The sequence below is a fragment of the Cydia strobilella genome, chromosome 5 (assembly GCF_947568885.1).
Source record: "Cydia strobilella chromosome 5, ilCydStro3.1, whole genome shotgun sequence".
Taxonomy (NCBI): domain Eukaryota; kingdom Metazoa; phylum Arthropoda; class Insecta; order Lepidoptera; family Tortricidae; genus Cydia; species Cydia strobilella.
Window position 1 is genome coordinate 10,122,876 of NC_086045.1, and position 15,970 is coordinate 10,138,845.

Sequence of the window (15,970 nt, forward strand, 5' to 3'; positions counted from 1 at the left end):
CCCTTACTACTGTTCCAAGCCCTTACTTAAAATTGTTTGAGAATCTAATAAAAAATACCAAATTTAGCTTTATTTAATGATTTTAAGCCATAAACCTTAAAGTTTCATAAGAAACGTTTGTTTTTTAATAATGATGTTAAATATAATTCTGAACGCACAAGTTGAGTCGATGCAAATTCAAAACGCATCATTGACATTTCATACGTCAGAAATGTCAACATTGTCAACAAAATTTTTACTTAGAAACTTCTCACGTAAAAATACAGAATTTCCAGAGTTGTTTGTTATAATATCGTAAAAAAATGAGTGATTCCAGTGATGAAGATGATCCAACGCCTGTGGATGTTGCACTTTCCTCGCTATAGTGAGGTGAAAAGTTTTGTGTTACACACGGGTGCAAATGTATTTTACTTCCCGTGTGTTGAAAGTCTCGCTACGCTCAGGATTATATTTTAGAACCACTCGCTTCGCTCGTGGTTCAACTATAGAATCCTTTCGCTTGCTCGTGTTTCAATTCCACACTCGCGGGTAAAATACAACTTTGCACCCTTGTATAACAAATAACTATTAAACATATCAATGACTCAGAAAACATATACCTAATGGATAAATCAATAGTGTACGACTGTATTTGTTGATTTGGTAATTAGAACTAGATATATAATAACAGGCGACACGAGTTAATATAATAGATGGTATAATTATCGTCGCTGCCAGTATCCGAGGAACTGTGTACCTATTTGCTAGTGGATCATTGCTCGGGACGAGCCGACGCGACGTGAACTCGAGGGATTTACTACTTACATTACATACATTACACACACATACATTACATTACTTACATTTCATTTAATTGCTCGTGCGACAAATTGAAACAACCCGAGTGGATTTAGCTGACCCGCTGCTTAGTAAAATGTTTTTATCTTAAATATAGCTTACTACCCGCTTGCGGAGATATACGATCTACCAATAAAACCAATTTTGACACCTCGATAGCGATTTTTCAGTAAGTAGATAATTAAGTAACATACCTGCCACAAATAAAAACCTCTGCGTGTTTTCGAAAAACTAAGATGTTTTGAGGAATAATAATACAATACAACAGTAATGTTGTTGTTTTTTCTCCCTAGTACAAAAGCACCCTAGCTAGTGAACCGCACGAGCAATTTCCTTCACCACAACATTTCCATCGTCTTTTCAACGTCAAATTGCAAATGTCAGAGCGAAAGGGAAAGTACAATGCCCCCCTCTGTCGACCCTCGCTATCGGTCGGAGCAAAAGATTCGAACACGCTAACATGCAAACTAAAATTTTAAAACACGCCATAGCGTCCGTTTTTTTTCTATTCGCGCGTATAATTTACAAACGAAGTCCTGACATTTAGAGGATGTCTGCCCTTACTGCATTCGAAGAGTGTCTTTTCAAAAGGGCTTAGGTATTTCCATTTTTCATGTGTTTTACAATAAATGTAGTTCTGTTTAAATTATAAAATTACGTAATGTCTCTGAAATTATCTTCTAAAAAGTATCCTTGTTGTCCAAAGAATTTATTTTTATAAATATACGGTACTTAAATAGTTATCGAACGAGTGAGCGAAGCGAAGTGAAGTTCTTACATTCAACTTGGAACACACCGCTGGCTAAGAGCACGTCCCGGCATTTCGATGTTTTTAATCTGAACTAATATCATAGGATAGTTTGATGGACAATAGTCAATAACTTAAGTAAATTTGTTCTAACTTAAATGAAATTGGGTAAACGTGTAGTTCAGGGTATTATATTTTAGTCATTAAATTATGAGCAGGCTCGATCAAAGGGTTATGGAGCTAGAAGAGCCTAGAAGGCCAAAAAGCTATTTGTGAGGAGTCTTGCTATTCTGGTCATCTCATTTTGGAAGAAAGTATGGTCGAGTTGGGTATCAAATGAAAGTGCTCGGTATATACATTTAAATAATATTGTTTTTTAACTTTCCTTTTTAAAATAATTAGCAAGATAAAAACAAGATAAAATCTTATGCCTTTAAACGAGCAATTCGTGTATATCTTATATATTTATATATTTCGGGGATCTCGGAAACGGCTCTAACGATTTAGACGAAATTTGCTAAAAGGGGGTTTTCGGGGGCCGAAAAATCGATCTAGCTAGGTCTTATGTCTGGGAAAACGCGCATTTTTGAGTTTTTATGTTTTCCGAGCAAAGCTCGGTCTCCCAGATATTAAACATAATATAGGTATTTGACATTCGACAAGAAAGATAATGGCTTATCACCATCTTATCACAGATACAGTTTATTTAGAGATACATTTTAGTTTATTTGAAATCGCACGCGGTTTTCGATCCTATTAAGCTCTCCGACCTCCGACCATTAAGTAGGTGCATTCAATCTATCTATATCTATTGATCTATCTTTTTGGTGAACCGCGAGTTCTCAGTTCGGGGCGAAGTACTAGTTTAAGTAGATAAAGAAATGTATGTACATATTGCCATGAAATTTAAATGATAGATATTATAATAACGAAAATAAAATAATAATTTCGAAATGAAAACCTTGTATGTTTTTCTTGATTTCCCGAAAAAAGTTAACAGTGGAATAAAACAGGTAGCTATAGGTCTACCGCTAACTCAGGCGGTTGGGAAGAGGTTATTATGATTGACCAGTTGATTACGATGTGGTTGAAGGTTTGGCTGTGAGCGACTGATTTGTTCTGGACTATCCTCCTAAGGTCCAGCCATACAAGGATAAATTTCAAATAAAATTTTAATAAAAAAATGTGATAAAAAACTTAGCTAAAGCCCCTTTTGCTTGTGTGAGTAATCTAACGTATATTGATGGACGTTCCTTACCGGACCGAACCATACCTGTGAGCCTTATATTAGCCTAAGAGGCTATAGGAGTAATATGTGCGTAGATAAAAACGATTATCGTTCCAAAAAACTTGTTATTTAACTGTACAGCGAATAAAATAATTTAAATAAATGTTTGGTTACTGATGATGTTAAAGTGACGTCAGAAAGTTTGTGACACCCCCTCCCCCTTGTCACAACATATTTATTTTATTTTATTTATTTTATTGATGCAAAAAATTACACAGCATTACAGCGATAATAATTATATCACATTTTCTTGACCCCCTCCCACCCCTAAACGTGTGATTTAACTAATGGATGACCCCTTATAAGTTTATTTCTTCCAGCGACAAAAACGATTAACTAATTTAATTTTTAAAATTGTACGAATTTGAAATGTAAGGAACTTGTTGGTAACATTTTTAAAAGGCAAATAGGCGCGCCTTGGTAGACTTTAACTAATGGGCACCGCCCGTGCTCTTTCGACGGAAGTGGAATGGAATTGCACCTAAAATGGATTGCACTGCACCAATACCAGCCGTGTTTACGATCCATTACGCAACGAGTATGTGATGCGACGCGACAACGTATCATTATATTCCAAGCATCAAATCAATCAATTACTTAGGTTATACTTGGTTAAGAAAGAAACTTTGTACTTACAATATCGTTTACAAATTGCAACAATATGCTGAGACAGGGCCTCTTCCCTACTGCACACATTGCTGGACCCGTGTGTAATTTTTAGGTTTTTAATATGTAAATAATTTTATTTTTGTTTTTGCTATTATTCTTATATTCCCTTTTTTAAGCATCTTATTTCTTTCATCGTTTTGTCCTGTGTATGTGTGCTTTATGGAATAAATGTCTTTCTTCTTCTTCTTATTCAATATTATAAGGTATATCTAGTCTTGTAATTAATGAATGACCCCTTATAGGTTTATTTCTTCCAGCGACAAAACTACTTTAATATGTAGCTTCAGATACCATAGTTAAAAAAATACAGCAAATTTAAGTTTTTCATAGATTAGAGCTCGGCCGAATTTCACCTTCCCATACAAACGGAGTTTCATTTTTATCTATGCAATGCAAATGTATGTGCAAAGTTTCATTTCAATACAACACGTAGTTTTAAAATGAGAACGAAACTCCGTTTGTATGGGAAGGTGGAATTCGGACGAGCTCTTAATCTAGATAGAAGGAAAACAAACTGCCAAGGCACACACTTTGACCCGCCTACCAAATGTCGGCCTGAATGGTAACAGCTGGCAGGCACCTTTAAGAGCCAACAGGAGCCGAGACCAAACTCAATTTTGAGATTTGAAAGAGAATATCGTCGTCGCGCTGACGGGGGCGGTACCGCGTACCGAGGGACTATCCCAGTGTGTGTGGTGCACGCACACCGACGCGCACGTTATTTGCGCTCCTCGCCGGCCTCACGCCGCTCGCGTTTTTAGTAACTAAATTCAATATCCTTCTACAACCTGCAATCTAATTAACATTTCGAGTTACAGAATAGTAAAAAAACATAACATAACATGGACATACAAGAAAACATTGTTGTATAAAAACATACAAGATAACGGCTGTTAAATTAATCCAATTAAATATTTTTAAATATGATAAACAAAAATATTAAATTATAGTCGTGAGTATTTTAAAAGTAAAACTCCCTTATACCTTGATTTTAAACAAAGTATTTTACTTATAACTTACTTGGTTCGTATGAATTAGTGACATACCTAATTAAAAAAGAAAGCTATAACTCCCGCGGGAACAATATAGGCCTTTTCCCTTCAGTACACCTGCATGAAATAAGATCTTTTCGAGCAAGCGTCTTGAAAAACAAATTTGCCGCTTTTTTATCATAATAAAGAAACATGTGACATGTGATATTTCTTACTTTGATGTAATTATACAGTTTTATTGATGGTACGTTTTTTTATTTATGTGTCAGATTTTGATAAAAATAGGTATAAATTGAAGAGCTCCTAATTCTGATCGGAATAAATATGAAACCCAATAAATAAATAAATAATAATAAATATTAAATCAATATTATAGGACATTCTTACACAGATTGACTAAGTCCCACGGTAAGCCCAAGGAGGCTTGTGTTATGGGTACTCAGACAACGATATACATAATATATAAATACTTAATTACAAATAGAAAACACCCATGACTCAGGAACAAATATCTGTGCTCATCATATCATATCATCGAACCCAGGACCATCGGCTTCACAGGCAGGGTCACTACCTCCTAGGCCAGACGACCGGTCGTCGCCCAATATTTTGGGACAATAGTCTAGTCTACAAAAGGTTCAAGGTGGTGAAAAAAATAGTATAAGCTGTTCGCATAAAAAAACCGCAAATCGATGTACAGGTTAGCCGTTTGGTACACGTATATACTAGTCAAAACTAAAATTTTGACCCGCAGTTCCTAAAAAAAATTCCCTTAGGAGGGGAGTGCTGAAACCTTTTTTTGTATAAAAAAAACTTTTTTTTTAAACCTATCGTATACTTCTCATCTATCATACGAAAGGGCTTTTTGAAGCGATTCTGAAAATATACCACATCATTGCATTTTAGCCATTTTTAGGGTTCCGTAGCCAAATGGCAAAAAACGGAACCCTTATGGATTCGTCATGTCTGTCTGTCTGTCGTCCGTCCGTATGTCACAGCCACTTCTTTCCGAAACTATAAGAACTGTTGAAACTTGGTAAGTAGATGTATTCTGTGAACCGCATTAAGATTTTCACTCAAAAATAGGAAAAAAAAAATTTTAGGGGTTCCCCATACTTAGAACTGAAACCCAAAAAATTTTTTTTTTCATCAAACCCATACGTGTGTGGTATCTATGGATAGGTCTTCAAAAATGATATTGAGGTTTCTCATATATTTTTTTTCTAAACTGAATAGTTTGCGCGAGACCGAGAGACACTTCCAAAGTGGTAAAATGTGTAACCCCCCCTCTAACTTCTAAAATAAGAGAATGATAAAACTGAAAAAATATATGATGTACATTACCTTGCCAACTTTTACCGAGAACTGGTTTGAACGAGATCTAGTTAGTAGTTTTTTTTTAATACGTTATAAATCGTAAACCGCAATTTACCTTTCACTCACGTTTCACATAAAAATACATTGTTTAAATTGTGTAATGTACGGAACCCTCGGCGCCCGATTCCGATTCGCACTTGGCCGGTTTTTTCTTAAATTGAAAGAAAAAGAATTTTCAAAACATACCAAGTTTGGGCTCCTCCAGATACGATATGGCTGATTTTTTTTTGTACAAATGATACGTGATATCCTCATATGTAACCCCAAAAAAGCAATAAAAAATTTATTTAGTTTTTTTTTTCAATACAAAGTGACACAGTTCTACTTAACCCTTTAACTTGACCCCAAACTTGGTGTGTTTTGAAAATTTTATTTGTTTTAATTTACAAAAAAATGGCTAAAATGTAATGATGTGGTATAATTTTAGAATCGCCTCAAAAAGCCCTTTCGTATGATACCACACACGATAGGTTTTTGGAAAAAAATATGTTTTTTTTTTCATACAAAAAAAATGTTTCAGCATACCCCTCCTAAGGGATTTTTTTTAGAAACTGCGGGTCAAAAATTTTGTTTTGACCTCTTAGTATGCGTGTGCCAAACGGCTAACCTGTACATCGATTTGCGGTTTTTCTTTGAACTTGGGCTTGTACGGCTGCCACTAATAGAGATACTAACTCCTAAAAATACGTATGATACCTCATTGGATTCAGAATGATGTCTAGAAAAATGTATTCGAAGCGTTTATTCCCACATAAAAAAAGTTCAAAGCTATTAACAAAAAACGGCCAATTGCGAGTCGGTTCCGTACCATTACGCAAAAAACGGCAAAAAATCCCGTTTGTTGTTTGGGAGCCCCACTTAAAAAAATATTTTATTCTGTTTTTAGTATTTGTTGTTATAGCGGCAACAGAAATACATCATCCGTAAATATTGCAACTTTTTAGCTATCACGGTTCACGAGATACAGCCTGGTGACAGACGGACAGGCAGATTGACAGACAGACAGATATTATTTTAAAGGTATTAAATATTCTTTTAAAAATTAGGAAATAATATGGTGTATTTAAAACATATCATGGAATATACTACGGTTATAAATTGATATTATGTAAAGTAATTTTTTCAACAAGTTAGGCAATTATTAAGTAACCACATTTTTTTCGAACTTTCGTCTTTGTTGTAAATTAAAAAAAAAAAGAAAATAATTGGCGTAAAAAGTATTTCGCCTCGTGGAGCCCCTTTCATGAGATCACGTCACAAAAGTTTTAATAAAATTAATACTTTGTTTAAAATAAATTTTTGAATAATAGTGAAAATTGTAAAATATAAAGCAATATAATAATACGTACTTAGAACTGATACTTTTCTAAATAAAGAATGAATAAACTAAATTGTGTAATTAATTTTTAGTGCAAATCACCACAATTTGCTTCTAAAGAGCAAATCTGTGACCAAAAATTATATATAGTTTTAATTTTTCGTTCGTATATTCAGATTTGTGTATGAAAATGTGAAACTATTATTTCTAAAATAAATTATTCGTCCCTAATTTACACAAAATTTATACCAAATTTGATCTCATATCTAGAGATAGGTAGAAATAGAGGCAAACTGGACCGCAGAAGCCGACTTTTCCCCTCCCTTTTTGGGGGTAGCCAGGACTTAATCTCGTAGCTAGTGCGTCAGCTCAGCTTTGTATGAACCAAGGAATAATAAATAGTGTTAAACGATATCCCCTGAGGCCAAAGTGCATACTCACTTTACTTACTTCGCCTACTAAGAGGCAAATCGCGACTTTGTTATGGTTTATCGATAACTTATCACATCACTAGATTATCGACTTTCAATGTCGACTATTGCCCATCACTTTTCTGTCCGTGTACGTATTTAGAAACTTGACCCCGCCCCTAAAATTAGTGCGATAAGGACAACTGCAGCTTAGGCGAAAAATCCTGCGTAAAAATCTCAAAAATCGAGGTTTCGTACTCGACTGTTTCCTCCTCCAAAACTTAAGCAATCGTAACCAAATTTGGAAATCTAAATGATTATGAAATTGTCTGTGTCGGACTGTTTTGATTTTTTGGCTAATTGATACCAGTTTTGAATACCACGCCTCTCATTGCGGCATAGTCAGTGAGGCCATTTTTGGCCATGTTTGAAGGGCTCTAGCGCCTTAAAAAACAAAAATATCAAAAAAAGCAAAACACACCGACACAGATATTGACAATATTAATCTGTGTTGAAAAAATCATTCCTCTAGCTTCAAAAACCAGGGAGGAAACAGTCGAGTACGTTTGTATGGAGAAATGACCACTCCTGTTGGCTCTTAAGATTGTAGAGAATGACGTAACCTAGGTAAAATATGTTAGTGCAGATTGTTTGAGTAAATAAATGCTGATTGTAATTACTATGAAAGGAAAAACTTCCATAATGTATACCGTGTTATCTAAATACCAATGTGATACAATCTCAATACAGGCAATATAGTACACCTTTTTCCTGCCCATCGGCTATCTCCATCAGTAGGCAATGTGCTCGGGATCTTACACATATTTTTATATATATGGTAAAATTTAAATGTGTTAAATAGAGCATGTAATCCCTTACCTTGTAGGGTGTAGGCGGTGCGCTGCGGCTGCATGCCCGGCGCGACGCTCACGCCGGCGCGCGACGTGTTGTGTAGCGACAGAGCGCCCAGCAGATCTAGCTCGGTGGCTGCAAGAACAAAATAACACATCTTCATCTGTGCATTCAGGGTAAATCTAGGTTACTTGGCTAGGCCCCCAAAACAGGACCATTAGCATATGACTGCTAATCGATCAATTGAGACAGCTCTCCTCACCTGACCGTACGTACGTATACGTATTTAATTCATTGTGTCCGTGTCCCAATAATCAATCATTATAGCCTGGTCCGTGCAATACATATTAACGATTCAACAGACGTGTTGTCCTACTTTACGACAATCAATAGACTCCGAAAAATGTCGCAGACTCGGCCTCGTATTGATCCGTGCTCAAAGAAACTGTTTCTTACGAGTACACCACTACACTAAAAATATTTGACGTTCAACAGTGTGTGTTTTGCTCTAGGTAGTATCCCATCAACATTTGCCACATGACCAATGAGAGTAAATTATTAAGACCGAATTATTTAAAACACATTTCTTCTGGAGAAAATCCTTGTTTCTATAATCAATACTTAGGTAACTAAGATTCAAATAAATGTTTACTTAGTATAGGTATTTTTATCAAATTTCATATATTCGATATTGTTATCAAAATAAACATTTGTTCGGTATGTATTTAATATTAGTTGAGATCAAAAATATATGAATGTACTAGTTTTCAAGTATAAATTGAATAATTACCATTGTACAAAATCAAAGTAGCATAAGTTTAATTGAATAAATATTATCTTATCTTAATTATGCAATTTTCTCGAAATAGTTTTTCCTTAAACGTGAATTGTCATGAGACACGTAGCAAGGCGTAGCGGTGTATGCGCGTAGCAACTGCTACGACACACTTGTACGAGTTGTACGACCGACGCCGCCATTTATCATTTTTATTATATTTGGCTGACTTTGTTTTAACATATGCGGAATGAAACTTAAATTAATTTAAATGACGGCTTAAATATAAAAAAGACATGGTTATTTTCATTAACACACAGGTGCCCACGAGGAAGTAGAAATTTTTTAACCACGCATTTCTGAGGCCAAAAGAAGGCAAAAATGTTATATGAGTTTAGGTCAATTTCGCCACAAAAAGTTATTGTTTTTTTTATCGATTTTTTTTGTATGTATTTGTACATAAAATGTAAATGCTATTTATAAAACTGTCACTCAGAAACAAATTTATTGTCTGAATTCAATTCATCCTAAGATAAATTTCACGTATGAATTGGAATCACAGCGCAGTTTGCCTTTTCTAGATGTCAAAGTGATTGGTCAAGTCGACGGAACCCTGACGCATACTGTATACAGGAAGCCAACACACACGTATAGGCATTTGAACGCTTTCTCTCACCACCATCCCCGACACTTACAATCAGTTGTCAGCTCGCTGGTGAACAGAGCACAAGATCTGTGTGACCCTGAATATTTACAGCGAGATGTCGCATATTCAGGAGGTACTTAGAGGGAACGAGTATAAGGTAAGAAAGTGGCAACCCAGACGAAAAGCAGGAGTAAAGCGCCCAGGCAACCGGCATTTTTACCATATATGAAAGGAGTAACGGATAAGGTTGGCACAGTACTTGAGAGGTATTACTCTATAAAGACACCCCTTTATCCAAAATTGCAGGAAACCTGAGGTCACCGAAGGACGTTATCCCGTCACCTGGCGTTTATAAGATCTATTGCAGTTGTGGTAGTTCCTACAAACGGGGAAACGAAACGTACCATAGCGGAAAGAGTTAAGGAGCATATCGCAGCTGTCAAACGTGTCTCCAAATATCTGGTGTACCAGGAGTTTAATCGATGTGGTATGAGTATGAGTTACCTGGCATTGGTTATTTTTCATCTACATCAATAATCACTAAAAGAAACAGCAAATTGTGTTTACAATCCGATCTTCCAATATTATTTTGACAATAGTTGGAGATGATCCATGGTGGTTATGAGGCCATCAGCTTGCTTAAGCCAATGCCCTCTAAATCGGGCCCAAAGACTTGCTGGTTCAACAAAGCCCCACAGTATTGCCCTATTGAACGGTATGGGATGGGGGTTGACTATCCAAGGAATTCTTTCGTTTAAACGACAAGAACGATATGCAACAAAAATATTTTATAAAACCTGTCAAGTGCGAGTTCGTTTAACTCGCGCACCGAGGGTTCAGTACAAACTTTCAATTTTCTCGTGTAAACAGAATCACGAAAGATTTGATCAGAAGTATACTAAGCGTAATTGTGTACAGCGCCATCTATCGGCAAATTGTCGTTGTCGTTGAGTGACGGAATGCGACAATAATGCGGCGGCGAACACCACTCATTTTATCAAGGAAATTGACAGATACAGCGGCGGCTACAACAACGCCGCAACAGTAACTACCTAAGTGGACATCCGAACGTGACATTGAAATAGCAACGTTCTTTTGTTTCTTAGGTAGGTATTGTTGCTCTATATTACGAGTAGGTATTTAATCATTACTTCCTCATCAAAATATTACAAACATTATAAAAGTTTTAATAGACAAAAAGTCATTAACACACACACCACTCAAACCATTCTCGTAACTACTCGTACGAGTACCTACTCGTTGTTGAAAGCTGCGCGCTAAAGCTTTTTACGCGAAATGTTGAAAACAGTGGACTAGTTTTGAAAAGGAGCTAGGTGTGTTAAGTGATGAAGTGCATTCAAAGCTCGCTCTTAATGTGTCTTTCACGAGGAAGTGTCACAGATTCCGGCGAGAGCTCTTCTGTCGACAGAAGTGTGGCTCCAATTTACGCCGCCGCAGCACTCAGGGCTGTCTCTTGCAGAAGGCCGAGCACATGATTGGCGCGACAGTATCTCGCCGCGAGATAGACTACCCGTCTTTTACTAACTGTATGAATTAAAGAGGGACGGGTAGTCTATGTCGCGCATATGTGTATACTCTCGCGCCAATCATGTGCTAGCCCGGCTGGAAATATATGTATAGATATTTATTTCTTTCCGCGGCATCATCAGCGTAGAATGATGATTACCGTGATTCAAACTATGTTACGTTCTTTCCTGATCTCCATACCAAATATATCTAAACAGTGTATTAAAAGTGTAGCGCAATTTGTAATATAGGTACCTGCTATGCTGTAGTAGTGTAGTATATTATAAATTTGCGGATCATAAATGTCTAGGTATAAATACTAACACTACCTAGATTAAGGTATTTGCTTGTATTACTAACACTCTATAGATACATTTGTTTGTCCGAAATAAAGAAATTTATTATTATTATTATATTGCTAAAAACATAACCAATTACCGCTAACCATAATACACCCCATGTCGCCGCCATACCATATTATGCCACTGTGTTACCGAAAGCAAAATAGTTTTTAGTATTATGGTTCGGGCGGAGTAGGTCACTTTCTTAGGACGTCACTTTCTGAGTTTGTCACATTCTGAGGACGTCACATTCTGAAAACGCCACTTTCTGAGATACGTCACTTTCTGAGTACGTCACTTTTTTAGTACCATCGCCCACACTGTTAACTGTACATCGGTGGACCTTATGCCTCTTGTAATAAGGTCCACAGATGTACAGTCATGAGTGTTGCTGTTTGTAGGTATAGTACGATTTAACAGTATAATATACCTGCACGAAAAATGTATACCAGCAACGATTTTTTTTTTTCATATTTATTTTAATTTTAGGATTATATCATGAATGAAATCAAAATATATTAAAATGAACTGATGTACTGACCACCGATGTTCAGTTAACAGTGTGGGCGATGGTACTAAAAAAAGTGACGTACTCAGAAAGTGACGTCCTCAGAATGTGACGTCCTCAGAATGTGACGAACTCAGAAAGTGACGTACTCAGAAAGTGGCGTTCTCAGAATGTGACGTCCTCAGAATGTTACGAACTCAGAAAGTGACGTCCTAAGAAAGCGATCTATACCGCCCGAACCGAAAATAAATACTGCCATTCGTATGATTGCAAAGAGATTTCTATTAGTTTAATTAGATATTCGTGTTGGGAGCCCTGCGTATCGCGAAGTGGGGCGGCAGCGGCGGCGGCGGCGCGCCGGCGACGCCGCGTCTGCCTCCCCAGCCTCCGACGAAACTGTACGGCGCTGCTCCAGATCAGATTACAGCGCCATATGCGTCTCACAAGTTCTCAATCACTACTGTAAATTTATGTAATGCATTGTGCATCACGGGTTTAATTTGGGAGATAAAAACGAGGTCAGGCATTTTTTCGCTTATTTAAAAAGCACATATGTATTATTAAAAAAGTAATCTTTACCTCAACTTTATTAAATTGAATAATTTATTTTTCGTCTTCGGTTACCGCGATAGTTACCTACTCATGAAATAAAACTATGAAAACGGATATAATAAAACTATGAAGACGAATAAACGCGATATAATCCGTTTTTATAGTTTTATTTCATAATATATTTGTCATCAAGGTATTTACTGCCCATGTAAATAAATTTTTAACTGCACTTCAATTTCAATTTCAATAGTTATATGTGTTGTGTTAGTTAGTCCTTGTTTAATATCGTGCTAATAATATTGATACCCGAGCAAGCCAAAGATTTTAAAATTGAACCACGAGCGTAGCGTAAGTTAAGATTATTAAACAAACTTTGCTACCGAGTGTACTTAACACAAAAAAATTCACCTTACTTACGTTTGAGTGTTAATTTTGAGTTTGCTTCTGGCTTTTGTACACTTTGATACCATTCAGGATAAGCTTTAGCTATTTTACGTTTAGTTTTGTCCAATTTACTGCACTAAAACTCAGAGAATCTTGTGAAAACCGTAAAATAAATGCTTTATTTCATTTAGTAAAATTTGCGATGACACTGTCAGGAAATAGTCAATTGAAAGTGTCAAACTTTTTAGTACATTTTGCTACTTATATGCTTGAGAAGGGCTTATTACAGGTTGAAACCTGAGTTATTATGCACATTTGAGTATGTTATTTAAAAAGCATTTTTAGGGTTCCGTACCCAAAGGGTAAAAACGGGACCCTATTACTAAGACTCCGCTGTCCGTCTGTCCGTCCGTCCGTCTGTCCGTCTGTCCGTCTGTCTGTCTGTCTGTCTGTCACCAGGCTGTATCTCATGAACCGTGATAGCTAGACAGTTGAAATTTTCACAGATGATGTATTTCTGTTGCCGCTATAACAACAAATACTAAAAACATAATAATATAAATATTGAAATGGGGCTCCCATACAACAAACATGATTTTTTTTGCTGTTTTTTTCCGTAATGGTACGGAACCCTTCGTGCGCGTGTCCGACTCACACTTGGCCGGTTTTTTAATTTTTCCCCTCACTAGCTCGGAAAGTTGTCTTTTATCCTTTGAAACAAGCGGGGATAAACGCATTTTATCCACTAGTGGGGAAAGTAATTTGACCTTGGATGGAGCATGTTTAAGTAGCTTGACAGATAACAAAACGTAAAACGCTCATAATAATGATTCGTTTGATATTAATTATCATTAAACAAATGGTTTGAAAATCTAATAAAAAATACCAAATTTAGCTTTATTTAATTATTTTATGTCATAAACCTTCAAGTTCCATAAGAAACGTTTTTTTAATAATGATGTTAAATATAATTCTGAACGCACAAGTTGAGTCGATGCAATTTCAAAACGCATCATTGACATTTCATACGTCAGAAATGTCAACATTGTCAACAAAATTTTTACTTAAAAACTTCTCACGTAAAAATACAGAATTTCCAGAGTTTTTTGTTATAATATCGTAAAAAAATTAGTGATTTTAGTGATGAAGATGATCTAACGCCTGTGGATGTTGCACTTTCCTCGCTATAGTGAGGTGAAAAGTTTTGTGTTACACACGGGTGCAAATGTATTTTACTTCTCGTGTGTTGAAACACTTGCTACGCTCAGGATTCTATTTTAGAACCACTCGCTTCGCTCGTGGTTCAACTATAGAATCCTTTCGCTTGCTCGTGTTTCAATTCCACACTCGCGGGTAAAATACAACTTTGCACCCTTGTATAACAAATAACTATTGTTGTGTAACTTGGTTAGTTACAAACAAATATTTTGGGCAGAGCTTTTATAAATACTGACAATTTGGCCAGCGTTGGGCTGGGTAAATACTTAATAAATTAAGTCCAAATGAAGTGAAGATGAGTGTGATGTGATGTGAGTGTATGCACGGAATAACTAATAGTACGTGTATGCTTCAAAATTATCGCTTAAAAGTCAATTCCACCAGCTAACATGAGGAAGGAACTCAAAATTCTCATTTAATTACTTTACCACTCTTGTGGATAAAATAAAACATTTCATGAGTTTTTGAAGAATAAAGAAAGCTTTTACGACCATACATAATATATTTGTATGAGAGGTGCTAACCTAATAGTTTTGCTGACTGTAAATTTTACCTACCTATTTAGGTATGTAAGGAAAATTCCAAATATCATCGGTCTTTTATCAAGTCCACTCCATCAAATTGGTGGTTTTCAAGAGGAAATACTTTAATTGCATATGAAAACACCCAAATCACCATACATGTTTACTAATTTAAAACTTTAAAAGTAAGTATAACTCATTTAAATAATACCACCCTTTATGAGCAATTTAGATGAAAAAGTAAAAAAACGTATTAGCGAGGCGTCTTATTTATTTAAACGTTATTTCACAAACAAAGAAACATGTACTTATGGCGGACTTAATGCCAAAAGACATTCTCTACCAGTCAACCATTGGGTCAAATAGAGACATATAATAATAATAATAATAAGCCCGCAGGGCAGCTTGTGGCGAGCTGTTGGGGAGTGACGACCCCACGGACCCGAGTGCTCCAGAGAGTCGGTCAGGGTCTCCGTCTCCGGCGTGTCTTCGTCGTTCGAAGTGGACTCTCAGCTCTGGCTTGCCTTCATTGGCCATTCAGAGGGGACTTGTAAGAGCTATATGCTCCAGGGGTGGAAGTGTTAAAGGGTAAAACGCCGCGAGTAACTTCGGAGAAAGCGCAGCACACCTCTCGACACCCCTGAGCCGCTCACGCCGGGGTTGCGCCTGGCCGTCTTTACGAAGGCGCATCAGGTGCCCATCTAGCGAGTGATGGCGATTCACCGCTTGCCTCGATAAGACTGTATGTCACAATATTATGGCAAGTGTCCAAATTTAAACCATAGACCAGGACTCTTTCCATTTGTCTATAATAGCTCCTGATGCCTGCTGAAAGCGGTTTACGGGTATCTATAAAATATCTATGTACCCGTAAATTGGGTTCCAGCAGGCGTTCTACATGACATCAAAGCTCTCCAAACGGCATCTACGTGTTGGATCTGTACCCCACGCACGCCTTATAAATGACCGGGCTTGAAAACCCGAGAGTTTGTAACGGAGATACAAAT

The 15,970-nt window shown here is 36.6% G+C and overlaps 1 protein-coding gene across 3 annotated transcripts in view; it reads right to left on the reverse strand.

Moving 5' to 3' along the window:
- The window catches only part of LOC134741653 (protein kinase C-binding protein NELL1-like), an 81,890-nt gene that overhangs the window by 31,657 nt on the left and 34,263 nt on the right, over positions 1 to 15,970 (reverse strand). For all 3 annotated transcript variants that reach the window (XM_063674512.1, XM_063674511.1, XM_063674510.1), the window contains exon 2: positions 8,519 to 8,626. In XM_063674512.1, the coding sequence (XP_063530582.1) occupies positions 8,519 to 8,626 (108 nt within the window). The remainder of the gene's footprint in view (positions 1 to 8,518; positions 8,627 to 15,970) is intronic.